The sequence below is a fragment of the Myzus persicae genome, unplaced genomic scaffold, assembly GCF_001856785.1.
Source record: "Myzus persicae strain clone G006 unplaced genomic scaffold, MPER_G0061.0, whole genome shotgun sequence".
NCBI lineage: Eukaryota > Metazoa > Arthropoda > Insecta > Hemiptera > Aphididae > Myzus > Myzus persicae.
The window spans coordinates 280,795-307,420 of NW_019101674.1; the positions used below are offsets into that span (position 1 = coordinate 280,795).

The window sequence follows — 26,626 nt, forward strand, 5'->3', positions numbered from 1 at the left end:
CCCCCACCCACCCACCGCAGTCCCCAATACTATATAGTTGTCGTTTGTCAATGACCTGCAATGGTACCAAAGTTTAAAACCATACTGAATTCGTATACGGTCGTATAAACCCAAAAAGGACAATATGGCATCGCATACCTCATGATAAGTAGTAATAATAATGTTATAAGAAAAACGTCTCGAACGGACGAGGCGGCGTACTTAGGCACGCGCGTTTCGGGTAATCGGCGCGGGGCGGAAGCGACTGCTGGCGCGCCCGCCCGACCGGGGACCGGACTTCTATTTTTAGAACTCGCGCGGGGCGCAGTAGCGAGAGCGCTGCTTTTTTTATAATATACAATTTTATTTATACATATATAAATTACATTGCCCGCCGTATAGCCGCACACATATTATATACCTACAAACGAGCGCCAAAGCCCGCACACACACACAAACACAATAATATATTATATACACTATTTACTGAGTTATATTGTGCGTGGCGAGCGGCGATTCTCTCCCTCGGACGGGCTCGATTATCGTCGACCGTTGTCGCGAACGTGCGAGCATTATAACACTGACGATGATAATATTATAATATTTTATAACACCCGGCCCAGACCTTTTAGACCGTTCCGAAAACCGCGATCCGTCTCCTCCGCCTTCGCCCGCGAATACATTATAATAATATACTTTAAACGTTAATACAACTTATATTGATCACGAGTCGTATGTGCGGTGTCCGTCAAATATTGTTATAATATTATTATATACAGTGCATGCGTGTTCGTCTTTGCAGCGTCAAACGTACCAATCTACACGTTAATATAGTCATAATTTATTTAATATTACATCGTACGCCTCCACGAAATGTCGTCGAATCCCATTCGAGGAATCCGGCGAAAAAAATCGTCGCTCACTGAAGTGAAGATAGCTGTTTTGGGGGCTCCAGGCGTCGGCAAAAGCGGTGAGCAGCATCCGTATGTTATATAGATAATATTATGTACATTTCACATACTATCATACACCTGCATTACTTACTTATATATTATGTACATACATAACTCCACATACGGTCTCCAACTTCCATATCACACTGATTCAGTTAGGTTAGGATTCTTCCCACCCACCCAACAAATTTAAGGGTTTGAGTAGTTAAAAAACCTACCAACTCGTCTACTCATCTACATTCCACTATTCCGTCATACACGCCTAGTCGATACCTAATATACCTACCCACCCCCTGACTTGAGTTCCGGCCCTCGGGTCTCAAAAAACTGTCTCCATGCCGAAATCCTATTATTTTCTAGGTTTAACCTAACCTAATCTATCCAATACGAAGCAGTCCCCTTAATAAATATGGTTATTTTAAATATATTTAAGATTATTCATGAACATTTATTAAGAGTAATGTATATTTTTGAGGAGAACTTTTGAACAGCCACATATAGGTATCTACACTTTGAGCAAAATCTGCGCATGTCTATAAACGTATAATACTGACTTGGTAAACAGCTCTCCCAATTCGGTTGCGCATATTGTTATTATTATTATAATGTGTTCATTCTGGACTAGTAAAATACATCTAATACTATTTGTTCGACACGTGCTTTATATATTTTGTCTTGGACGTTGCGTTAATATTAAAATTTGATGTTTTTTTCTTTTTACAAATGGCGTATATCCAAATATCGCATTAAAATTATTGAACACTTTTCCGGGATCAAGTACCTATCAAATTCTAAATTAAAAATTCAACACATTTTTCAGTAGAGTTTTTATTTTTTAGGTATGTTAGATATCGAACGAATAAGTTTTCCTTTTCCAAATCTTAAGAGGATGCCAAGTTTGTTGTCTACGTCTTGCGTACGTATGTGACTTACCAAATTTGTGTTCAACAGTTCCAATTTCGGGGAATAGCCTTTAATAATAAAGAGAGTTGAACTACAATGTATGTACATTATCTGTGCTTTAATATAGGTTTTTTTGGAAATTTTAATTTTAATTTTTATGCAAACTATGAGTACTGAGTATACCTATAGGTAATAGGTACCTGTATAGTGTATAATATATCACAATTTAAAAATTCTCATAGCTCACTTAAAAATTCAAATACCGTTATAACTCATGATGAAGATAATGTTCTTACCTTTGAGTTTTATTATTGATTAATTCACTTTATTATTGAAACTTATAAGACACAAGACTGGAACTGCTAAACACAAATTTGTTATGTCGAATGTGCGTTTGTAGGATGGAAACATAGACAAGTGGGTGTGGCGATCTCTTAACCATAAAATTCAAATCACAAGAAACCACATACTTAATGTAAAAATGTACCCATATGTCTAGGTATAGTCCATTAAACAACCTATACTCATTTTTAATTTATCAAAAGAGTTAATAATAGGAAGTCATGACAAATCATGTTTTCCATAATAATTGACTTAAACTTCGTTAAATAACATAGGTTTAAATCTCTGCTTTAATGAATATTTATGAACGTAGAAGTTGTAACTAGTCTTAACATAAATTAACTGTTTTTTTTCTCTTGCTTTTAGCATTGACCGTGCGGTTTTTAACAAAAAGATATATTGGCGAATATGATCACCAAGCTGGTAAGTTTTAATTTGAAAATTAATGCAAAAATAGAATTACCGCCCAGAAAACTCACGGTTCAATTATTCCGCAGAAAAAAAAATTATAAACTGGTACTAAAATAAAATTAGACTATCTAAATAATTTATAATATTGTGTTTATTTAAATTGTCTTTTTCTGTAATAATTATATGGTACTAAACTTATATGTTACTAATACGAATACTTTGTGAAAACGTTTAAGAATAAAAATAACTTTTGAAGGCCAAACAAAATATTGATGAGATTGCATAGTACACAAAGAAATGAGAATCCTATAATACACAATAAGCTAAGGCCATATAGACTTTAATGTTTCATCTTGCACAAGTTCGCAAATCACAATAATTTATGTACCTACATATGAAATATTGAGAAATAATATCGACATTAAACGATTAAACGGTTAAACACGCACTTCATGTGTTCATAAATAGGCACAGTATACGTCTATACGTGTATCTATATTTGATATTTATGTTATTACTTTAGCTATGTACTTACACTATACTTATTTACAAAGGCGGCGGTCAAGTTAATGAAAACATTCATTTGAGTCAGTTAAATTAAGAACCTTGAGTTAAATGTTAACAAACAATACATTTAACTCTAAAAGTTTAAAATTATAATACAGAAAAAAATATAACTTTATTTATTTATTGTTTTTTTTTTAATACCACCCGGGTTACACATTCACACATGCAGTGACTGTGGAACTTTATATTTTTTGAATAATAACTAAATATTCTATTCTACCCTTCTTATTGGGTTAGGTTAGGTTAGGGTTAGGGTAGCGCACGTTAGGTGTAATGGCTTAGGAAAATACAAGTTCGTGTCAACTAAATTACTATGAATGAATATATTTTATTTGATTATTTGCATGCCTATTTCAAATTATTATAAATGCACAGAGTGATTAAACAAAAAAATAAAATGTATTAATTAGTTTTACTAAGCAGTTTTATAGATATAACATATAATCATAACTTTAATGTCTTATCATATAATTTTTCAAATTAACTTCAAATAGCGCCTATGCGCATAAACATACACTTACAATAACTTACAAGTTATTACCATAAATTATCTTACTACCTAATTAAGTTATTATGTTAATTAGAAAATGAACAAACTAGTTTAGTTAAAAAGTTTACTGAAACATTTTTTTAACATGGGTATACCCACCTTTGGTAATTGTAATTTATAGGTATACAACGAAATACCAAAATACTTTTTATTGATCGATTGAATTCGTTTGCAATATAGAAACGAGGTACAAGCATGAAGTGATGGTGGACAGCGAACCGATTCTTTTCGAGATACTAGACACCTGTCCAAAAGTATGTATAATTATTAAAATATTAAGAGGACGTCGTACCACGCATATGTTGTCCTCATCTTACTACCTAACCCATAGCAAATTCCACGTTTCGCAGAAGAACCAATTGACCATTTAATTCTGTTTTAAGAGTGAATTTAATTATCATAAAATATAAAGGTAAGCGTAAGAATGTTGTTCAAGTCAATTTTACTGTTTCATAATTCTCATAACTTCCTTTAAAATTAAGATATCATAAAAATCGTATGTAGGGTAATGAATACTCTTAGGCACTTACCTATTTATTATACCTTTAAATTTGATGGTATGACAGATTATGACCTTTTAGCTATAACTTAAAAATTATAATTAATACGTATAGTGTATACGTTATTAGTATAACTATAAAATTTGAAAATAAGAATATCATCAAATTAGTCAACTCACTAAAAAAAATTAGTTAAAAATAATTGTGAAATTGGTTCTTCTGAACGTACAATTTGGGTGTTTATTCGTTCATACTTTTTTTGAACATACAAATAGCCAATAAGTAAATATTTTAAAATAAATTGCTGTATGATGGTATCAAAAATAAGTTATTTAATATATTGAAAAGTCCAGGCTAATAACAAAAAAGTAATTTCTTGGATTAACGAATGTTTGATTTCCTATTATGTGTAGTTATCATGAGTAATAATATTGTATTAATTAAAAATAAACGTAACTTGGATTTGAGTTAAAGTAACTTGTTAATTATTAAGTTAATCTTTATATCAATAAAAAATATTTATATATCTACATGAAAAGTTAAGTTGAAAAAATGCTGTTGAAGAAAATCGAAACACTTTTACTGCCAGAAAAGGTAATGACACACACAAAAATTTTTTTTGTTTTTAAACACACATACCTATCATTGTATAATCCATACATTCATTGCTTCACTCAAAGTCCAAAATTAAGTTAGCTCAACTTAAACTTTTTGACATTTTTATGTCCAGTGGGAACAAAATATCTATAAACTAAACACTAAAAGTTGAAACGAGAACATTGAACGTGCTTATAAATACCCAGGCAAGTTGCACTTGTTGGCTGTTAATTATATGTTATAGACACTTTAAGCTTATACCTTTTATATTTAATTCTCTGTTTGATTTACATGCTGCAGAAAACCGATAAAAAATAAATCATAAACATAATAAGTATTAATAATACTAATTATAAACACTATACACCCTCAAACTTGTAAACTTTGTGCCTACAAATATATATATGGATAGAAATACCACAGCGGTATTGAAAACAATGTCTAATTATATACTACAATCGTTGGTGGTTCAACAACTCACTCGTTCGTGTGTACCTACGTGTATTGTTATGTATACATTTTTTTTTTATAGAATGATGAAGAGTTACCTTTGAATGACGTTTACAATTGGGCGGATGCGCTTGTGCTGGTGTTTGCAATAACAGATAGACGTTCCTTCAATTACGTTCGCCGAGTAAAACAAACTATGTTGGACGCTTTTGAAATGCCCGTGGCGCTGGTGGCCAACAAGGCTGATATGGTTCATCTCAGACAAGTCAGCACGGAAGAAGGTACCTAAATAAACCTAGCAAAAAGTGTGCTACTAAGTGTGTATACCTATTATACGGCGGAACATAATTACTTTTTTCCACGGGTATCATCGGTGGCGTCGATGGGGACGTAATTTTCCCCTGTTAAAATGTGCCGTTAGTGTAAAAACATAACTTTTTTATATGAGTTTTTATATGTTTTTATATGAGATCTCATCAAACTTTGTCCTGCCCGCCATTTTCGTACATTTACGTAAACATAGTATTGTCAATTTGAAGAAATATTCATTAAACAATTTAATATAATGATACTAGCAAACTTGTTCACCTAATAGTACTCTAAGTGGCAACACTGTACATTTTAAATACAAGAAAATTCTGATTAATTTGGACCTAGTACTAAATCTCGGCATCTGTCTGGAATCGTTTTCAATGAGATTTTATTTGCGATCTCAAAATCCACGTTTAGATTGACTTTGTTGAGATTTAGAAATATATCTCGTGGCTATTGTAAGTAACATATAGTGAAAAACCCTTTGGTGGTCAACTTGAATATTGCGTAGCTACTATAGGAATTAGAAATTAAGAACTATTGGCTCAAAAATAATTAATATTTATAGTTTTTAAACTTTTAAGTTCGAATATAAAATTATATGTGTACGCAAGATTTAGTGCCTGTATGGTAAATGCGTATTGTTGTGGAAGGGAACTTGAAATTATATCTGCCAATATTATGTAATTTTAAATTATATTATTTACATTATTAACTTTTTCAGTTTATCATTTTAGTAATCACTTATCATGTTTAGTATTTTAAATTAATTTGTTCGATTCGACTTGTCTTCTTCTCTATAGAAAAATCTTAAATGACTCTACTGCAGCAGAGATAGGAACAATATTTATTCAGCTCCCCGTGTGTTTTTTACAATATAATAATTAAGCTATTTATGCCTATAAATACAATTGCCTCCATCTTACATCTATATACTGATGTACTAATCTATAAACAGGTAAAGTTTGTAAGTTTGTGAGTTTGTTTGTGGGAAGTAATCTCTGGAACTACTGGACCGATTTTGAAAATTCATTCACCAGTAGAAAATTACATTATTCCTGAGTAACATAGCCAAAATTTGTCACAACAATAGATTTGAAGATGGTGAAATAGGGGTAAAATAGGAACAAATTGGTGAAGTCATCTGTTGGATTAAGTAAAAACAACAAACTTGGTATAATTTTTTACTTTGATACTTTAGAGTTAAATTATACATTTACGTACACACCTTACAGCTCGCATAATCACAAGCTAGTCTCACTTGCACCGAGCGAGATGTTTATACATTAAAATATAATATGGTCTAAGCTTAAAGAGACACTGTGTCCATTAAAAAGCAGTTGAACAATCACGATCTGGTCAAGGCCAGAGGGGACAACTAGTTTCACATAAATGGAGGATGGATGATATTGTATTAAGAAAAAAAAGTATGATTTAGATTTCGAGTGAAGCAATCGTTCTTTTCAGTTACCTACTTGGGTTGGTCAGAACTTTTACCATCGGGAATGTTTAAAAAAATCAGTTCATCGGAAAAAAATTCAACTTTTAGTTGATCCCTCTGATATTTTGAACAATGAAAACAATACGAATTATATATTTTAATAATATTCAAATAATTGTAACAATTAAATGTTGATATAGCTAAGCAATAATCATTATATTTCTGTGGTGATACAGGCGAAATATTGGCGAAAGATTTCGAATGTTGTTTCACCGAAGTGGCGGCCGCCGAGCAAGTGGGACAGATCGCCGAGGTGTTCCTTGAAGTTTGCAGAGAAGTGTTGAGTGTCCGGCGGAAAAACAAACAATCGTTGCTGGACCGGATGTTGGGCGGAAAGACGGCTGTTGTAAAGGCGTACGCCCGTGGTAAAAGCGACAGCGCTTTGCCAAAAGAATAACTCATTTGACACCGCAAACACTGCAATCTTACGGATTTAGAGTTACAACCACGTGGTATATAATATATAGTATATATATATATATACATAAGTATATGACACATAATATATACAAGGTAATTATTTTTGACGCGGACAATATTTTGGTAGTTAAGTTAAAGGAATTTTCAAAAGTTTGTGGACATACTGTTCTACATTTTCTATAATTTCAGTATTTTTGTCCTCGACATTAGGAAAAAAATTATAATTCCTCACATATAATATTATTGGATTATCCAAATATAATATACTGTCTGGTTCGTGATAAAAGAATTACCCTGTAGTCTGTACCTATGTGTAATATTGTTATTTATTTTGTATACGATAACGAAATATAATATTATGGTCATGGTGTTTATATAATATATTATAGCTGGTGATTTATTTAACGTAGGACATTCATTATTCAAAAAGTATTGATGTTTTTGAAAATATATTTTTTTAATGTTTTCAAATTGTTACTAAATAAGTTTTTATTAAAAAATTTAATATTTTGATATTTTTTATCTTTATTAAGTTTTAAGTTTTTAAGTTTTTTGAATTATAACTTACAGCATTAATTTCATCTCCAAAAGTAGAATATTTTTTTGAGTACTTTGATACATAAAAATCGAATTTAGGATGAGTAATTTATGAGTTATAAGTATTTAAAGTTTAAAATTTAGATGAGCGGATGAGCGGAGTATTGAACCAACATTTTGCAGGATAACCACATACCACACCACTTCGCTCATCTACACCTTAAATACTTATAAGTCATAACCTAAATTCAATTTTTATGTATCGAAATACTTACTTTGAAATTAAAAATTTAAAACTGTATGTTGTCATTCAAAAAAATTTAAAAACTTAAAAATGTTAAGATATTAATAATATATATTTTTTTTTAAATATTGTTTTTTAACGACAAGATTTTTTTTTCTACTTTCTATGCTTTTTGAAATAATGATTATTCAACGATAAAAGAATCACCCGATATATACTTACATCGTATTTTAACCTAACCAAATGTGGATTTCTGCATTGTGAACTACAGAAACTGCAACATACCTATAGTATACAAGTAGGTACATAATATTTGATATAATATATATTATACGCATACTGCAGCTGAATGCAGATTTATTTAAAACAAAACACTCATTTCATATGTTATGTATATACCTCAAGTACATTTTTGTGTATTCGTAAAAAAATGTGTATTTTTTATATAATTTAGCGTACTTACAGCACTTTATTTATTCAAAAAGACATTTATTTATAATTATTATTTTAATATCTGAGAGTGACAAAAAAATTGTCTTTTTATTATATGACTTGAAAATGTAATACATGGTTTAAAAGCCTATGGCATAAATAATAGGCTATGGTTTATACAATTATACCTATATGCAATATATTTAATAAATCGTACATTTAATAGTTTCTTTTTTTTATTTAAATTTATTTAAATATGATTAACCTTATCATAGGATTGTCATCATGTTTTAATTTACTTAAACCTGGACAACCGTTTTTTGTATAATTTTAAAAATTTGATTTTTATAGAAAAAATCGTATCATTAATTGCTCCTAGGTCATCCAGTTTTTACAATACACTTCATTAAACTATTATTTCGTACCTAACTAGAATACCACTCACTGAAATGATCAGCACTTTACACTATACGTTTGTATAAGCCAAAAACTAAATCAGTGTTACAAATCCTAATTATTTACCGACAAGATTATCAATGAGCGATAAGTGATTACAAAAATCAGAGAGTGAGAAAAGGAAAATAATGAACATATTATTATTCATTAATGATTGTCATCATCAAGCCATGAAAATAATGTTGAAATAGATTTTGTCAGTCGACTTGACTATTTTATCTTTTATCTATGCAATATTGTTTTTTTCACTAGAAATGTTTGGTTAAAGACAAAATATTAATATAAGACATAGGTCATTAATTATTTAAATTTGATTCCGGTAAAATTGGCTATCCCGAACTCAAGAAACATTTTTTATTGGAACAACTGGAGGCGATATTCAAAACCCGTTCACCCCCTCTCCAAACCAGGGATTATGGCCACTCTACATCATCAAGAACCTATAGGTATAATTGTAACTTAAAAAGGTAAATTTTTTAAATATGGAAGAACGTATTGTTTTTACTAAACATTTGTAGAAAATATCGTCTATCACTTCAAAGATATTAATAAACAATTATTACCTCTTCAGTTGTAGTAGGTAGGTCGTATATTAGCATAATCAAAACAGCTATGGTTCAAATATTCTTTAAAGCAAGGCTGCAAGTCTGCAAGTTGAGACTTCAATATCACTTATAAGAAGAGGACTTTAAATGTTACAGTTAAATTTGAAAAACATTAGAATAATACATTAGTATACATATATTGATATAAAAATTGAATTATTTCAATATAATGTGCATATTTTGATTACTTATTTTAAATACATTTAACTACTTTCCCCTTTTTAAATCGAATAAAAAGCCAAACAAATATTTTGTTGATTATTCATTGTTATTACTTATTTCAAACACTTCCTAAAACCAAAAAAATATTCATATGGATATGAACTATGAAGTATACAATATACACATATAGTGTAGAGTTGTCATATTTTATTTATTTTATAAGCCGTGACAAACTTTTTTGTATACTTTTCATCGATAAAATATTACTACTCATCCACGGTCAACCACGTGTTTTTAATTTAAACATTCTATTTTTTCGTTACTGGAATACCGCACACAATAATGGTCAACATTCTAGCCATACGTTCAGTGGGGCACTTAGAATATATATGCACCCAGGGGTGAAATAAATTTGATATTCCACTCCCCCCCCCCCCAAAAAAAATAAAAAAAATAACATTACCATGACACAAGAATTATATTTTTAATAAAGTTTTTATGTTTAAGGTACTTTATAAAAATGCATATATATAAGACAAGGACATATTTTATTAAATACACTATATACATTGTACACATTTAATTTATAAATATAATCTTAAGTCTCAATAACAAATATATAATTTCTTCCTTGACTTTTGTAAGGCGAAAACTACAATAATGTCATTGAAATCTAGATTTCTTGTTAAATTAGACTTAATATTGAAAAGTGATCAAGTTATAAAAATATTTAAAAGTTAATAATATTAATAATATTAAATATAATATAATATAATATTATTCAAAAGTTGTTCTCTCTTATGCAAGATCTGAATAATAATCAATAATTAATAATCTCAGTATTCTCGATATTTTTCTTGAAGTACTTTGACATTCTCTCGCACCTCTACTAGTTACTAGTTACTACACTATAGTAATATTGTTGGCAAGCAAACAAAAATTGACACTTTTATGTTTATGAAGACTCATCAATTCATTTTTTGGATTTTCTCAAGCTTTTAATATTTTGTAACTTTGTCCAATTCTACCATATAAGTGGTTTAGTGGTCACATTAAAATCAGTTACAAAACTTTCGTCAGAATCTGGACTAGGTATCATTAATAAATATTATGCATTTCTTGGTACTTATAAATTCTATTCTATATTTTTTAGCAGTTTGCTTTTTTTAATACTCGTATTTTTTATCAGTTCGTAGATCAGTTGACTTGCAAGCCAAGTTTAAAATCTGAACAGCAGCACACGCTGCAGCGACCGCAATGAAACAACAACGATTGTCCTCACAATGCTTATAATACTGTTCCGCAATTTAATATAGTTAACCAGTTACGCGGCATTCGGGGTGACTGGTGATTGGGAGAAATATAAATGTGGATATTTTTAAGGATTCTTAATCCAAAAATAGATTAAAATTATAATGTATTATAGTCATATAGAGTTTATAACGTGTGTTTGGCACCGGCTGTTAAACTGTGGGTTTTGAAAGTTCGCAGAGTTAATAAATGTTTTTTTTTATGTTATTTAATTGGTTTTGATTTTATACGTATTTTGTCATTATTAATACACGCTGGTGTAAAATTAATTTAAGCGGATTGTGGAAATGATGTCTAAATTGTACAGATTCGGTTTTTTTGTAACTGGTGTAAAAATCTCACAAGTAGACTTGTGTTGAATTTTTACGTTTTTTGACCAAGGAACAAAATATGTTCTAAACATATTAAGGTGCATCGAAAAAAACCAAAAATACTGCGATTATATCATGAAAGGAACGATAGCAAGATAGGCAATGTGTACTTGAATTTCTTCTAATTGCTTAATAATTTTCTAATTTTCTTTAGTTTGTTCTATTTGAGAACATGATTTGTCATTTAGAATCTTCGTCAATCTTGCTCGACAATGCTACAATCAGAATTCATTGGTCGGACTTAGTTTCAAAGTTATAACTTCTTAAAGTCCTCGAGTTTTGGTACCCGTTAGGTTTTTTTTGTTTAAAACTAAATTAGTGAATTAACAATAACATAAAATGCATATACGATAAGACATTTTTGATTCCACCAAAATGTAGTTACCAGAAATTTGCAAAAAAAAATGTTTTTTATTTCTTTTCATAATATTTAATATTTTTTACAGAAACTGCCTACTACCTACTAATCAATACTATCTATTTATTATTTTTATTATAATTATTAATTTTAAATATCTAGTCATTAATTATATTCAACTATGCATTTCAACTGTTCAAAATTTGAGAAAATGTTTCTAAAAAAAGTTTTTCTATTTAATCAAGAATAATCCAAATCGTGACTAGGAATCAATCAATTTTGACTCAAAGAGAAAACATGTAAATGCATAGAAATCCTACCCCAATAGTTATAACAATTAGTAATTGTTATTGGTTTGTTATTTCTGTTACACTTACTGTATGGTAACGATATAATACACAAGTCATATTGCTATACATGAATCAAACCGACACAATTAAATTGAATAAGTATCACTGATATATGTGAGTTCTTTAATCTTTTTAGGTGTTTCCTGTTCACTTTTTGTGACTCGTGTAGAATTTTAGATGTCTCGACGTGCTTCATGCAATTCCGTCTGACTGTTGTATTGTACATAATTTATTATTATATATATATTGTACTCGCCTTTGTATCCACCCAAACTTTATACCCACAAGACCATACATGAATAATATTAGAAATTAATAATTCAGGTTTAGAAATATTCTCACACATTAAAACAGTAGGTATACAAAGTGATTTTTTTTAAAATAAAATTCTCGTTTTCTTGAAAAGTATTTACGTTTTTGAAATATTCCTGTTTTACATAAAAATAATTTTGAACATTTAAACTCGTGTTATTCTTACCAAACAACATATATACATATTTATTTTATGCTTATATTTCATCGTTAGAAATTATATATATTTTAGATTAGTTGGTTACAGTATAAACTATTTATGAGAATCCTTGTTATAAATTTTTTATCTTAACCCATAAAAATTGACAAAAGACGATAAGAGAAAATGAATAATATTTGAGAGAAAAATATTCTGGAATATCTAGATGGACCAAGGTTCAACCAAGAAACAAATACTTATGGCAGAAGAAGAAACGAGGAATTTCAGAAATTGTGCAACAGACCAAATATCTTAGCGTTTATTAGAAATAAACGACTAGAGTGGTTGGGAGTTTCGGACACACTTGGAGAGCAGACGGGAATTAAATGCCTTTATTGAATTATTTACCCTCAATCGGTCATAATATTGTTATCAACAATTTATAAATATGTGTTATTAGAATAAAATACGACGATTTTTGACTGAATAATATTGCAATACATTTACACAAGATACCATAAAATATTAAATTTAAATAATACAGCCAACCGGAGGGGGCAGTCGCCCTTACCGCCCCCGACTGGATCCGTGCTTGTCGGTGGATCGATGTAATAACCAAAGACTTGAAACAGATAGACCAGAATATAACCTTTGTATCAGCGTACAACAGAGATGGTTTGAGAGACCTTTTAAAGGCAGCAATGGTTCTTAACGGACCAGTAATCTGAAAAAAAGATGAAAAGCTATAACAATTAAGAATTTTAAATTTTTTAACTACAAAATAATTGGAGCATTTTCGACATTTTGATAAATGTTGTCAAAGTTTGAACTTTAAATATTTATAAAAAAAATCATGCCTGTATAGATCTTAATAATTTCTCAACTGCTATTATAACTTTTTTTTTGTTAAATGTAAGGAAACTAAAGGGTAATATTTTATTCAATTTTAAAATCTTAGTAATAAATAGAACATTTTTTATGAATCTATAACTAAATAATTTGTCAATTTCGTGATTTTTATGAATTGTATGAAAATTTCAACTTCAGATGCCCATAAAAAAATATTTAGGATTTACACTCAACATTTAAAATTTTTGTTTAAGCTATTGTTCCTATTTGTCGTTCATATTATTAAATAACTATGATAAAAACTTAAGTCTAATGTATTAAGCTTTTAAGCTTTTTGACCGGAAGAATAATTTTTATCGACGTTATTAGAAAAAAAACTTAAATTAATTAAAACAATCTAAGCGTAGACGGTCTAATCAAGGTAACCAATAGTCTGAAATTATTAGAACCTGGAAAAAAATAAAAATAAAATCGTAATTATTAATTGTTCAAGTCCCCCCGCCCCAATTGAAATATCCTCTACTATAGTCTGATTGAGTATTGGACATTGGTGATATATTGATGTATTTCGCAGTACCTACCTGGTTAGTGGTGGTTAACACCGAGAAGATTTTTATCCAATTATTATATTTTCAACTAGATACAACTATAGGGTGAATCGCGGGAAAAAAGCCTAAAAAAAAATTAAATTCAAACGTGAACCCATGTATATTGTACACCTAATTAGTAATTACCGTGTGGTGTGTTTCTATAACAAAATATAATATATTATAATGAAAATAATATCATAAATTATTATTACGAGTATGTGAACGTTTTGTATAAATGTTGTATATATTATTATATACCTAAGATGTTATATACTTATACACCTTATTTTTTTTACCTTTAACTTAACACTGTATATACCTAATTGTATAGATGAGTTCATATTTATATTTAAATTTTTTATTTATAATTAACAGTTGGGCATAATAAGCCATATTCAGACATAAAATTATTTATATTTGAAATTTTTCATTGAATAAATAGGTGAAAAAAAATTCTTATTGAGTTCATGCATATAACATTTCCTATAATGGCTAAAATAATTTAGGAATTATTAATCACTAATTAAGAGTAGAGTATAGGTACATGTGTTCATAATTATATTTGATTTTTTTCTGGGCTTTTTTTCCGCCTACCAGTTAGGGTAGTTTAAGGGTTATTGCAGACGGGTGGTGGGTCCTTAGAACTTAGAAGTATCCTCAGCAGACAGAAACACATAATATTATTTTAAGGATAGTCACCATTGAAACACTGCATACGAGTATTACAATATGCACATAATATATTTCTATATTATTTTCTTTATTATGTCTATGATTTACAACAATAATACAACAATAAATACTAACATCTCCATAATTCTCTATAATATAGTATCTATAGTATCTTCACCGGTGCCGCCGTGGTCGTGCGCTGTTAATCGTCTATGATGCGGCTGATAGTGGGCACAAATCAGTTTCTGAGTTTCGTACGCGATAAAGAAAGATGATAAAAAAAGGCATCCAAATTTTAAATTTTAAATTCCAATAGAAGTTATGTAGTCGTTATTCGTCGTCGTCGTCATCGTATCGATATAATAATTGTAGTCGTAGTTGTCCCCGATCGTTTTCTCCCAAAATCCTTACGACGCGTCGTATATGCAGTAGTCATCGTTTTAATTATCTATTAACAATATTATTAATAATCACCACCAGCACCATAGTCCATATAAGCACAACGACGACCTGAAATGACTGTCCAAAAATCGTCAATTTGCGGTCTACCGCCAAAACGTGAGCGATGAACTACCTGTACAACCCTCCAGGCGGCACAAAAAGCGACTGCGATGGACGACAACGATCAAGTGATTTTTTACCCGAACCAAGGAGTAGATCCTCACAACCGATGCTGCGGTGGTTCCATGTGGTGCATTCAGGTAACAATAATATAGGTAGTCAATCTTCTTGTATTTGTGCTCATACTATTTGTTTTTCCAGGACATATGTGGTATTATTTGTGCGATATTCACGTGGCTGTTAATACTGTATGCTGAGTTTGTGGTGACTTTCGTTACACTATTGCCATGTCCGTATCCCATATTTCAATGTGTCAACATGGTGATTTTTCAAATTTTTGCCTTTCTTGCGATGGCTTCCCATCTGCGCACAATGTTCACAGATCCAGTACGTTAACATCAACTCATTATACTTTTTATATGTTATGATATGTACATAGTTTAATTGAAGTTACAAATAGGTAGAAACTAAATTAAGTGCTTTTTGTAATTTAATGGTGTACTTACTTGTATTTATTCAATGCATATTTTATTTTATTAGCTAGTCAGCATTATTACATGCATTAACCTAACTTAAGATACTTTTAGTTTAGTAGGTCAGGAAATAATTTGTATCAAAATGCATGGTCATCAAGTTTTTCTTTATCATTAAGATATATTAAAGTTGGAATTTTATTTTTTGCCAACACATAAAGAATATAATTACATGCTATATTAACACTATACAGTTTTTTTTTATTATTATTTTAGATATGTTTAATTACATACATTTTATCACTTTATTCATATCAACTATCGATATTGAACTTGTAATACTATGCTCTGAATAATTTAATTAAATCTTATTATTGAAATGTGCAGGGTGCAGTGCCAAAAGGAAATGCTACAAAAGAAATGATACAACATTTAGGTTTACGCGAGGGTCAAGTGATATATAAGTGTCCAAAATGCTGTTGTATTAAACCTTCAAGAGCCCATCACTGTTCTGTTTGCCAAAGGTCCATAAAATAATTTTTAATACATCAAATAACTTGTCCATAATCAAACAACTGTATTATTACCTCTTAGGTGTATTAGAAAAATGGACCATCATTGTCCATGGGTCAACAATTGTGTTGGAGAGAAAAACCAAAAGTTTTTTGTATTATTTACGGTACCTATATTATATATTCACTTTTTAATATTCAGTGTACACAATCAATATTTTAACATTCTAAAATTGTATTCTTTAGCTTTATATTGCAGCTATGTCAATACACGCATTATACTTGTGTGTCAGCCAATTTGTTTGGTGTCTACATTCCGAATGGAAGCAATGTTCTTGGTATACACCTCCTGCAACGGTAGTTTTTCTGATATTTTTAGGTTTTGAAGCATTACTATTTGCAATATTCACCATGGTAATGTTTGCAACTCAACTACAAGCCATATGCTCTGATGAAACGGTAATTATGTCACTAGTTTATAATCTACTAAAATTGTGTTTAATGAATTAATTCTGTTTTTTATCATTAATAATATATAAACAGTTTTTTTTACTTTAATTAGAATAATCTTTAAATGGATTTTGATGTTTTCATTAAGTTTGGATGTAAAAAATTTCGTTTTGCAATAAAACATAATAATTAATAATATCTTTACTTGTAACTAACAAGTGACTAGTTGTTGATATAAGTGTATAACAATATCTTTATAAAAAAATTAATTATATACATTTCAAATGGAAATGATGTTTAATGTTCATGTGATACAAAATTTATTTTATATTTTAATTTTCAAATATTTGATTTACACTCGTTCGCGTTATTTAGTTGTGTGAAAGTTGGTTTATTAAATTAACATAAAAAATTAACAATAATATTAATGTCTTATAATCATTCTAGGGTATTGAACAATTAAAAAAGGAAGAAGCTCGGTGGATGAAAAAATCTAAATGGAAGAGCTTACAAGCTGTATTTGGCAGGGTGTCCATAACTTGGCTTTCACCTTTTTCACGGCCAGCTCCTAAGATCAAAGTAGATAATTATCTACAGGTCTAAAGATATGAACAGTATTTACATATTTTTAAAGTTAACCTCTCGTACCTAATAATATTAATAATTCTACATTAAAATAATCTTGTTATTTTAAAATAAATTTATAATACTTTAAATTTAAAAATTATGACTGTTTCAAATATAAGACAATGATTCTTTTATTAAGAGAGGATCTGAATAATAAGTTTAATTATTTTATGAACTTCAGTTGCTTTTTTATTATTGTTAAATCCTTGCTACAATACACTCAGTAATTAGTTAATTTGTTACTTTAAAGTTTATATATATATATTATATTTATTTGAATTATTATATTTTGCTGCTTTTTCTTACTATTTGTTTACCATTATTATTATTATTGACGAACAATACATTAATACTAGTTTTAAATACATATTATGTACATAAATTATTTATCAAAATTGAAACGCCTTTTCCCATCAAATCTGTATCCGTAAGCGGGAGAATTTTTAGCATCTACAAGAGCTGGGTTTCTGTACTTGTAAAATGATCCATGACCATGAGGTGATCTAGAAGCTCCGTTGCTCACTCCATACGCTTCTCTTGGATAAAAAGCTTCAAATTTTGCACCCAATACAGACATTATTCCCCACAAAGCTAGATATAGAAGAATCTGTAACTGAAGAATATGTGAGAATAATCAATAATGTATTTGATTGTTGCAATATTAAAATAATAATAATAATAATATAAGAATAGTAAAAAACTATTTAATTATCTTACCTTCATGTTTGTGGTTAATTAAAAAGTTTGTATACAATAAATGAAAATCAACAAAGTCAACTAATCAAACTTTATTAGTTTCATTCCATGGTAAGTAACAGGTATAATAATATGAGCCCACATTAACATTTTATAATCATAAAAACATTGTGTCATAACATCTTGATTGGTTACCAACTTTCTCTTGACCATGAACACTATATGTGATAGTAGCATGCCTATTGCTCTAATGTCAAATTAGGTTTATTTAAATAATTTATCATTTAGAAAAAGAATTCAATAAAATATCAAAATGCATAATTATAAAAATATATTTTTTGTCATTACAAAATAATTTTTATTTTCTATATTATAATTATAACAGTTTCTAAAACAGAAAACAACTCGGATTTATTTTGTTGACAAATATTTAAAGTGTATTATTATAATAAATTATAAATTTAAAAACATATCACAGTTCGTAGCTCTATCAAATTGATTGTAAATTCCTGGTTAAATCTGAAAAATTAAAGTGTTTCATTAATCAATGAACAGAAACTATTATTTGTTTAAAATATTTAATTAATAGTATATTGTATCAATTTACTTTCGACGATATTTTTAATAGCCACAACTGTTGGTGATCTAGCATATTTTTGAATAAAGTTGACACCTTCATCACAACATTGTCCTAACGAAGGATCTAACGGGACTGATCCAAGGAATGGAACACCCATTTCATGAGACATCTGAGCAGCACCCCCAGTGTTTCTTGGAAATATTTCAGATGTCACTTTACATTTAGGACAAACAAAAGCAGACATATTTTCAACCACACCCAATACAGGTAATCCAACTTTTCTGGCAAAATCCAATTCTTTGCGGACATCTAATAAAGACACTTCTTGAGGAGTGGTTACGACCACTGCTGAAAAGTTATCAGTTGATTTAAGGAATTGTACTAATGAAAGGTGTTCATCAGAAGTTCCCGGTGGAGTATCAACAATCAAATAATCCAATGTGTCACCCCAATCAACTTCAGTTAAAAATTGTTTGATCATAGCTAGAATAAAATTTATGGAAATAAAATAAACTAGAAGTAATATTTTTAAATGTCATCATGAAGTAAAAAATATAAAAATCACCATTTTTCTTGGGACCTCTCCAAATTACAGCGTCATCCTTACTTTCTAGCAAAAATCCAACAGACATGATTGATAAATTTTCTTCAACAAACTAAAATGATAATATAAAATAAAATATGTTTCAATTAATTTAAATTTAAATAAACACTTTTTGAACTAATAAATATTTATACTATTGTTCTTACCACAGGAGACCATCCTGATCCACTTTGATGTATCTAGAAATGAAACAAATTGATTGAAAATTGTTTACAAATTTTTAATAAAAAAAGTACAAACATTTTCATCTTGAACACCAAACATAAGAGGAAGTGATGGTCCACAAATATCAACATCTAAGACTCCAATCTAAACATTCAGAAATAATTTGAAACAAATAAGTTATCAGATTGTTTACAACAAAGTATTATAAAAAAATAAAAATATCATTTACATTTTTCTGTTCATTTTCGTTAGCCAATACTCTAGCTAATAACGATGTGAATGTACTTTTGCCCACACCACCTTTCCCAGACAGTACTAGTATTTTATATTTCACTGAAGACAGTCGATGTTTTAACACATCTAAAGCTACATAACCAAGAAAAAAAAATGTAAAATTTGCATTAATACAAAAATATACAACGTAAAATTTATTTTTACTTGCCTGGGTCAGGAAGTTGAGTTATACCAGATGCACAAATATTTTGGTTTGGACATCCTTGACATGCAGATACTAGACCGGCAGATGAGCTATCAGTGCCTGGGCAATCTAAAAATGTCAAAGCATATAAATTATAAACAATAGATGAATAGGTAGTTTCCATTTGATATTCAAGAATATATACGAAATAATAAACTAAAGTATGTTATTAATTATCATCAAACAGCTATATAACAAACACAACACAACAGTTACACTAGAACTTACGATTTGGAATATTAGGATCCATTAATTATTTTCAGAAATTCGTTATTTATAACATTTGAATTAAAAGAATCGAATGACAAATCCGGCTCAGAGACAAGTATTACTCTAAGTATTTAGAGCAGTGTATTGTGTAATATTGTCGTTAGCTGTCGTACTGGTAAATTAATCAAAATTATGAAATATGAATAAATCGTTATCTCGGTGGTCGATGATATCTCATTTTACTCTCTAATCAGTCCCCTGTAACGTGATAAAACCACAGAATAATACGATAATAGCTACGATAATAGCACAGAAAAACTATTCTGTGATAATAGCATGCACAGTCAGTACAGCCACAGAATAACAACTATCGAAATGTTCGATCCCAAGTAGTTTGATTGAGTATTTTATAGCGTTCTAATAGATATAAGTATTAAGCTGACAACAATTTTTCAAAAATACCTGTCAAAAGAATTTATTTGTACGAATTTCTACTGTTGCGCACGAATTGGTACTGAATTGAAATGGCAGTATTATGTGAGGAGCCGCCAGAGGTAAGACAATGATTTACTCATTTGTTTATTTTGGTCAATGATTTGTGTAGACCTCATTTGTAAATATTAATTATTTAATACTGCATATTATATTACGTACCTAACCATTGTCAGATATTAGCTGACAGAACTGGACTAGGTCTAAGCTTTGTTGTAAGGACAAGGATAAAAGCAATTAATGCATAATAATATCTGCGGCATCATTTGAGGGGATGGGACAAGGTGGGTATTTGCCCTCTGATTTTAAAAGCAGCCCAATGTTCTGGTGCTCAGGTTGTTGCTGTTTTTCCATTTTTGGTGAAAATAACATGGCTAATTTTATATTTTGAAAAAATATTTTAGGTATTGTGTGGGTACCAGGAAATTATTGTCACAATGATAAATTGGTTATTTACTTATTAGTTATTGTCTAGGTTATGGGAATGTACATTGAAACTAGTCTGTATGTGTGTGTGTGTTATGTACATGTGAAGGGAAAGCAACATATTATTATTGTAAATATAACAAAAATAATAATTTCATAATCCCATGTATCTAATATGTAATTTCTAAAATCTTCTACAATTCCTAAAAACAACAATCACTAACCATCCTTGTGTATCATTAATTTCAGTTATTTTGTGGCAATCATGTAGTATTAATGTCTACCTATTGCAGTGGTTCTTAAGCTATGGTCTGCTGGAACCACTGGTCTATTGTGTTAACTTTAGTTTAATGTATTATAATACAATTTGTTCGGTGTGTTTGCTTTTATTTTTGAAATGGGCAAATAGTTTTTTTTTAAGTAATAGATGGTATGGCCCAAGACAAATGAGCAAAAAATGTAATTAGGTACTTCAAGCCACTAGGTTCACAACAAATTTGAAGTATGTTTAGAAAAAACTAACAAAACTTGAACCAGTAAGCGAGCAATAACAAATAACATATTATAACTTAATATATTGTGTAAATGTTTTCTTATCGTAAATAGTAAAATTCTTTTACATCTAACAATGGAAAATTTAGTGCTGATTTGCAGGTTTATTAAAGTTGAAAGTGATATTTTAGGTAAAACAGATTTAGATGAAGTGGATATATTTTCAAAAATAAAAAAAGATGAGTAGTGATAGCTTAAAATGTCTTGTTATTTAATTAAAATGTTCCATAGTTAATAAGTTTTTAATTTGTACCTAGATGCAATATGTTTAATAAATATCTGCTAGGTACTTTATATTTGCAATTAGTAAATTATGTTATTAGTTAATAAAAAAGGGTTTAACTGTAAAAATAAGGTAAAAAAATATCCAAATTATAAAATATGTAATATGGTAATGCAAAATTTAAGTATAAATTTACCTGTAAGTGAAACGGGTAGTTTAAGTTACCTATTTGGGCTGATCCAAACGTTTTTCCCTGTACCAAATTTAACATTATTAATTTATTTATTATACGAGATAAATGCCAAGGCATAATAAAAAGGTAAAAATAAAAATATTTTAATTATTAAATAATGTTTACACATATTATTGACATGTATACTGTCTTGTATCTTTAGTTGTCATTTGACAGCAAACTAAATTTAAACAAATAAAACACAAAAAGGACATTTGACCAAACCTAACCATTACTTGAAAAAAATATTCATCAACTAAGTGTTATTAACTATATCTAATAATTATATTATTATAATATTATTCTAATTTATAATATTGCAGTGTGACTCATGTAGTACCAGAGTAACAAATTATACCCCAGAATTTGTTAAACAACTAACCAATGAATTTAGCAAATTAAAAGATTTTCAAATATTTTTAATGAAATACAATGAAAATCCTGATTTGGTTAATGATTTGTGTGAGAAGTGTCGAATCACGAAATGGCGAAACTTAAAACACACAAATTACAGTGAGTATATTATTATTTATTAATAATGCTATTAATTGTGATGTACATTTTACTCACATTTTGACTTTACAGAATAAATTTGTAAGTAAAATACAAGATACAAAATAAATTTACCCTAAGTATTTTTTAAGAACATTTTTCCATCCCAAAATAATTATTCTATTAACCCATGGATCCATGTTTACTAAAAATATGCACAGCGTATAGCCAAAAACTGAAAGCGTTATTCTGAGAATTTTAACACTCAAATTTTTGCAAAGGAGGAGTCATAACTCTTAAGTTATATCTTATATTATAATTAAGTCTTAATGCAGTAATTTGACGCGAGCTATTTTTTTTTTTAGATCCAGCTAGACAACAGAACCGGACTGCAGATAATCTGATGAAAAGCTTGTTTTCTTTTAAGTCCGGTTTAATAATTGCAGCACTGCTGGTAGGAGTCCTATCAAAAGAGTGTTATAATTTTTACGCTATTACTGGCACTAACACAAATGGTCTCAGTGAAGATAAATTGAAGTCCACGATGATGTCACTAAAAAATCATTTTCCGTCGCTGCAGCAGAGCATGATAAAAAAACTAGGTGGCGCTTTTTCGCGGCTTCGAAGTCCTGGTGAACCAATTGTTTTCATGCTTTTACATAACGACGCCAACAAACAGACTACTGACTGCTTAGCGTCCTACGCAAGTATATCGGCCAAACAACATATATTCACCAACTCCAAAGACGGCTTGTGGTTGAATGGGTCAGAGTGGACTAGTTATTCTGACATTGATTCTGAAGACTTGCTGTACGAAAAGGTATATATAAATATTAATAGCATGCAGAAAAAGTCACAGTAAACGATATAAAATTCATATTGGCCATTAATGAATAACAGCCCTTAAATCCAATTTCATGTTCACTACGGCTATACCTAGATAGTAAAAACTAAATAAATAGCATAAATTATGTAACTACCAACAAATTTCATTTTTTTTTTAAATTGCAATTCAGGCTTGACTTTTTTTCGATTTGAACTTAAGTTTGTTTTAAAATAATACTGAGAGACAAAAGTTACTGCATTTTTCAAACGGCATTTTTTCCCTCTTTGGCATCATAATAAAGTCAATTTTTAAATTAAACAGTTTTAGACCATGAAACATTTTGAAGTAAATTGCTTGAACAAAAAATTTAAAAAACCGATTGTAAACCTAACTAATATCAATCTTCATGATTTTGTTTTTCGATTTTTCTTGCGTTTTGTTTACTATAAACATGTTGAAAAGTTTATTTTTTAATTAAATTCGGTAGGTAGAGGGGGTTGGGTTGAGATTAAACGAAATGATTATCAAACTATATTCACCCCTTATTCCATATTTAAACCAAAGATTTCTGGATTTATTTAAATTCACGATTGTCTAGTATCCAGCTGTATTGTTTTATTGATTTCCACTCATTTCAGCTGAATGCTCCACTTGAGAAGAACGAAGTGCTGGTGCTGGAAAACTTGCAAGACTTGCCGTGGTCTCTGGCCAAGTCGCTGCACCACCTGTGCGACTCAGAAAATCCGAAAATCGCTAAAGCCATGTACATGCTGGAACTCAGGGTAAATAGGGACCTGCAACAGCTGTCTGAAAGTGACAAACTAGTAGCAGCCGAGCAGGCCATGAACATTGCATGGCAAGATGCACCAAACGAGTTTAGGGCGCCACTAATCGCCCGGCTAACGTCATTCGTAGACACCGTACAGTGGGAATCAGACGAGGCATGTCTTGGAGGTTCATTCATCAGGATTTCACCATGAATATCTTCTCTTGCTCCAATGCAGCCTCCATATTATAGACTGTCAAGTAATTAACTTGTCTGCTGCGGCTGGGCGCATATATAATGATAATATTATTCCATCTGAATCTTTATTTTTTTATCACTATTTTTCTACCCACACCTCGTCCAATGGGACACAGTTTCTTTTACTCTATTATATATTATGTTTATAATTGTAATACCTATCTATAATTATTATACTAATGGTATGTATTGTTATGTATACTGCCTACCTAAATTAAATGACTTATTATATTATGCGTTAATAATAAATACAATAATTCTATGAAAATTACAAGACTGTGCTTATAATTGATTTTATATGATTGTATTTGATTGATAATAAAATTTTTATAATATTTTTGACTAGGAAAATATGTCTTCCCAATCTATTAACGGATTAATTAAAATTAGGCTAGTACATAGGTGGTGAATAATATTTACATTTTACCTGATATAAATTCTCAATTCAATATTTTAATATGCAGTAGGTATAATTATATGGAACTTTAACCATTGTCCATTATTTAAGTATTACAAGAAGGGTAGTGGTTGTTGGCTCACTGTCAACTGGCTGGTGGGAAAACTTTGGTCATTGTTGAGGTAAAGATATTATAAGGTCGTATAATTGTTTGTCAAATACTTGTTATATTATATAAATTACGATTTATGCAACAAATCAATCAATAATTACTGTTTTAAAACTAACAATAATATTTAACTGATCGTCAGTGATTGATAACGAATGATAAAATACTGATTCCGTAACCTGGGCGGTATTAAAGTATTTAAACTTTAGAGAGTCTTGATATGACCATAGTCTATAATTGTCTATAACTCCATTGTGATTCTAAAGGATAAAGGTGGATATCTGTTTTGCTACAGTTGAATTTGGAAGTATACTTATACCTATAAAATTTAACTTATAACTACTACAAACACAAATACAATGACCAATTTTATGATTCTCAACATTCCACGTCATAATTTTGGACGTACTCTTTATGTAATCTCTAAAAACCTCGAAACAGATTCAATGAATGCTTATAAGCCTATGTAATTAATAAATACAATATATTAAAGCGTTTACTTTACATCAAAAATATGTCCAGAGTTAAGAAGGCAAATAATCTACTACTAAGTAGTGGCGTAGCCGGAATTTTTCTTTTTTTCCTGACGGGGGAGGGGGGAGGCTGATAATCTGTTTACACAGAATCATGTTAGGATCTTCCATAAGTTAAGCATGCAGATGCTAATGTTTACTGCTCCACTGAATATAAGTAGTCATTGTAATTGTGTTCAATTATTATGAGAGCTATGTTTATATATTTGTCAAAAAGTGTATATTATGCCATATTTCAACTATATATTTTACAATAGTAATATAATCCGTAACTAATGAGTAATGGCAACCATTTATGTAAGCTTAAAAATATTTGATTTTCGTAAGCCAAAGACCAAAAACCTATGAGGTTGATTAAATAAGCGGTAAGCGCGTTCCAAGTCTCGAGTAATCGATTGATTTAACTTTTATTGAAAACGGTCCTGTAGTTTTGAATCTTTAGAGGACGAACAAAATATTCATTTTTTATACACATGATAGGTTAAAAAAATTTCTAGTATGATAAAAAAATCATGGAAATCGCTCTGTTGTATACGGTATCGAGTGTACCAGTACCACATCAATGATTTGAATGTGTCAAATTTTAATTCCATGATAAATCATTGCGTATACGTAGGATTAACGATTCTGAGCGGACTGCCAGTGGCGCAACTAGGGGGGTGCAAAAAGGTCTTTAGCACCCCCTGTTTTTTATATCTAACTTTTATTATTTTATTGAAATACCATGAATGTTATGTTTTTAAATATTATGATAAATTTCCTGAAAAAATATTTTATTATTTGGTCGTAAGTCTTAATGTCTTATAATATAATTCATTCTAATTCATTCCATACACGGATATTCCCATAATAATAAAGCAAATAATAAAACTGGTTAAAAACAAGTATGCTTCAGCAAAGGTTTACCAATTTATCTTTGCTGAATATTGAAAAAGATTTATTAAATCAGCTTAACACTGAAACTATTTTAAATAAATATTGTATGAAACCTAGAAAAATTATGCTAATTTAAAATGTATTATATATATATA

At 29.5% G+C, this 26,626-nt stretch overlaps 5 protein-coding genes across 7 annotated transcripts; 3 read left to right on the top strand and 2 right to left on the bottom strand.

Annotated features, from left to right (window-relative positions):
* Positions 1–504: 504 nt before the first annotated feature.
* Positions 505–7,873, top strand: LOC111030008 (ras-related and estrogen-regulated growth inhibitor). Of its 2 annotated transcripts, none has more exons than XM_022309297.1 (5): positions 505–949; positions 2,544–2,600; positions 3,886–3,959; positions 5,335–5,533; positions 7,242–7,873. In XM_022309297.1, exons 1-5 carry the CDS (start codon positions 853–855, stop codon positions 7,460–7,462), a joined length of 648 nt encoding a protein of 215 aa, XP_022164989.1. In that variant the 5' UTR covers positions 505–852; the 3' UTR covers positions 7,463–7,873. The 2 variants fall into 2 exon arrangements, with proteins under 2 accessions (XP_022164989.1, XP_022164990.1); XM_022309298.1 differs by having other exon boundaries at positions 931–962.
* Positions 7,874–15,484: 7,611 nt separating this feature from the next.
* Positions 15,485–17,783, top strand: LOC111030028 (palmitoyltransferase ZDHHC3). The gene is made up of 6 exons (XM_022309333.1): positions 15,485–15,574; positions 15,636–15,821; positions 16,295–16,431; positions 16,502–16,586; positions 16,666–16,878; positions 17,317–17,783. The coding sequence occupies exons 1-6, from the start codon at positions 15,485–15,487 to the stop codon at positions 17,470–17,472; spliced, it is 867 nt and encodes a 288-aa protein (XP_022165025.1). The 3' UTR covers positions 17,473–17,783.
* Positions 17,660–18,337, bottom strand: LOC111030029. Of its 2 annotated transcripts, none has more exons than XM_022309335.1 (2): positions 18,214–18,331; positions 17,660–18,103 (listed from the first exon to the last, which is right to left on the bottom strand). In XM_022309335.1, the coding sequence occupies exons 1-2, from the start codon at positions 18,217–18,219 to the stop codon at positions 17,879–17,881; spliced, it is 231 nt and encodes a 76-aa protein (XP_022165027.1). In that variant the 5' UTR covers positions 18,220–18,331; the 3' UTR covers positions 17,660–17,878. The 2 variants fall into 2 exon arrangements, with proteins under 2 accessions (XP_022165027.1, XP_022165026.1); XM_022309334.1 differs by having other exon boundaries at positions 17,663–18,109; positions 18,214–18,337.
* A 161-nt stretch (positions 18,338–18,498) lies between these two features.
* On the bottom strand, positions 18,499–20,442 carry LOC111030027 (cytosolic Fe-S cluster assembly factor NUBP1 homolog). Its single transcript, XM_022309332.1, has 8 exons — positions 20,248–20,442; positions 19,984–20,088; positions 19,771–19,907; positions 19,617–19,685; positions 19,523–19,555; positions 19,338–19,428; positions 18,800–19,255; positions 18,499–18,711 (listed from the first exon to the last, which is right to left on the bottom strand). Exons 1-8 carry the CDS (start codon positions 20,267–20,269, stop codon positions 18,683–18,685), a joined length of 942 nt encoding a protein of 313 aa, XP_022165024.1. The 5' UTR covers positions 20,270–20,442; the 3' UTR covers positions 18,499–18,682.
* Positions 20,443–20,547: 105 nt separating this feature from the next.
* On the top strand, positions 20,548–24,793 carry LOC111030026. The gene is made up of 4 exons (XM_022309331.1): positions 20,548–20,783; positions 22,478–22,667; positions 23,012–23,466; positions 24,111–24,793. The coding sequence occupies exons 1-4, from the start codon at positions 20,754–20,756 to the stop codon at positions 24,450–24,452; spliced, it is 1,017 nt and encodes a 338-aa protein (XP_022165023.1). The 5' UTR covers positions 20,548–20,753; the 3' UTR covers positions 24,453–24,793.
* The last annotated feature ends 1,833 nt before the right edge of the window (positions 24,794–26,626 follow it).

Coding starts and splice junctions, on each gene's coding strand:
- LOC111030008 (XM_022309297.1), top strand. CDS start 853: ATGTCGTCGAATCCCATTCGAGGAATCCGGCGAAAAAAATCGTCGCTC. Junction 3,960..5,334: donor TACTAGACACCTGTCCAAAA/GTATGTATAATT, acceptor TTTTTTTTATAG/AATGATGAAGAGTTACCTTT. Junction 5,534..7,241: donor ACAAGTCAGCACGGAAGAAG/GTACCTAAATAA, acceptor GTGGTGATACAG/GCGAAATATTGGCGAAAGAT.
- LOC111030028 (XM_022309333.1), top strand. CDS start 15,485: ATGGACGACAACGATCAAGTGATTTTTTACCCGAACCAAGGAGTAGAT. Junction 15,822..16,294: donor GCACAATGTTCACAGATCCA/GTACGTTAACAT, acceptor TGAAATGTGCAG/GGTGCAGTGCCAAAAGGAAA. Junction 16,587..16,665: donor AGTTTTTTGTATTATTTACG/GTACCTATATTA, acceptor TGTATTCTTTAG/CTTTATATTGCAGCTATGTC.
- LOC111030027 (XM_022309332.1), bottom strand. CDS start 20,269: ATGGATCCTAATATTCCAAATC. Junction 19,686..19,770: donor ACGAAAATGAACAGAAAAAT/GTAAATGATATT, acceptor CTGAATGTTTAG/ATTGGAGTCTTAGATGTTGA. Junction 18,712..18,799: donor TATTAAAAATATCGTCGAAA/GTAAATTGATAC, acceptor TTAATTTTTCAG/ATTTAACCAGGAATTTACAA.
- LOC111030026 (XM_022309331.1), top strand. CDS start 20,754: ATGGCAGTATTATGTGAGGAGCCGCCAGAG. Junction 20,784..22,477: donor TATGTGAGGAGCCGCCAGAG/GTAAGACAATGA, acceptor ATAATATTGCAG/TGTGACTCATGTAGTACCAG. Junction 22,668..23,011: donor CTTAAAACACACAAATTACA/GTGAGTATATTA, acceptor TTTTTTTTTTAG/ATCCAGCTAGACAACAGAAC.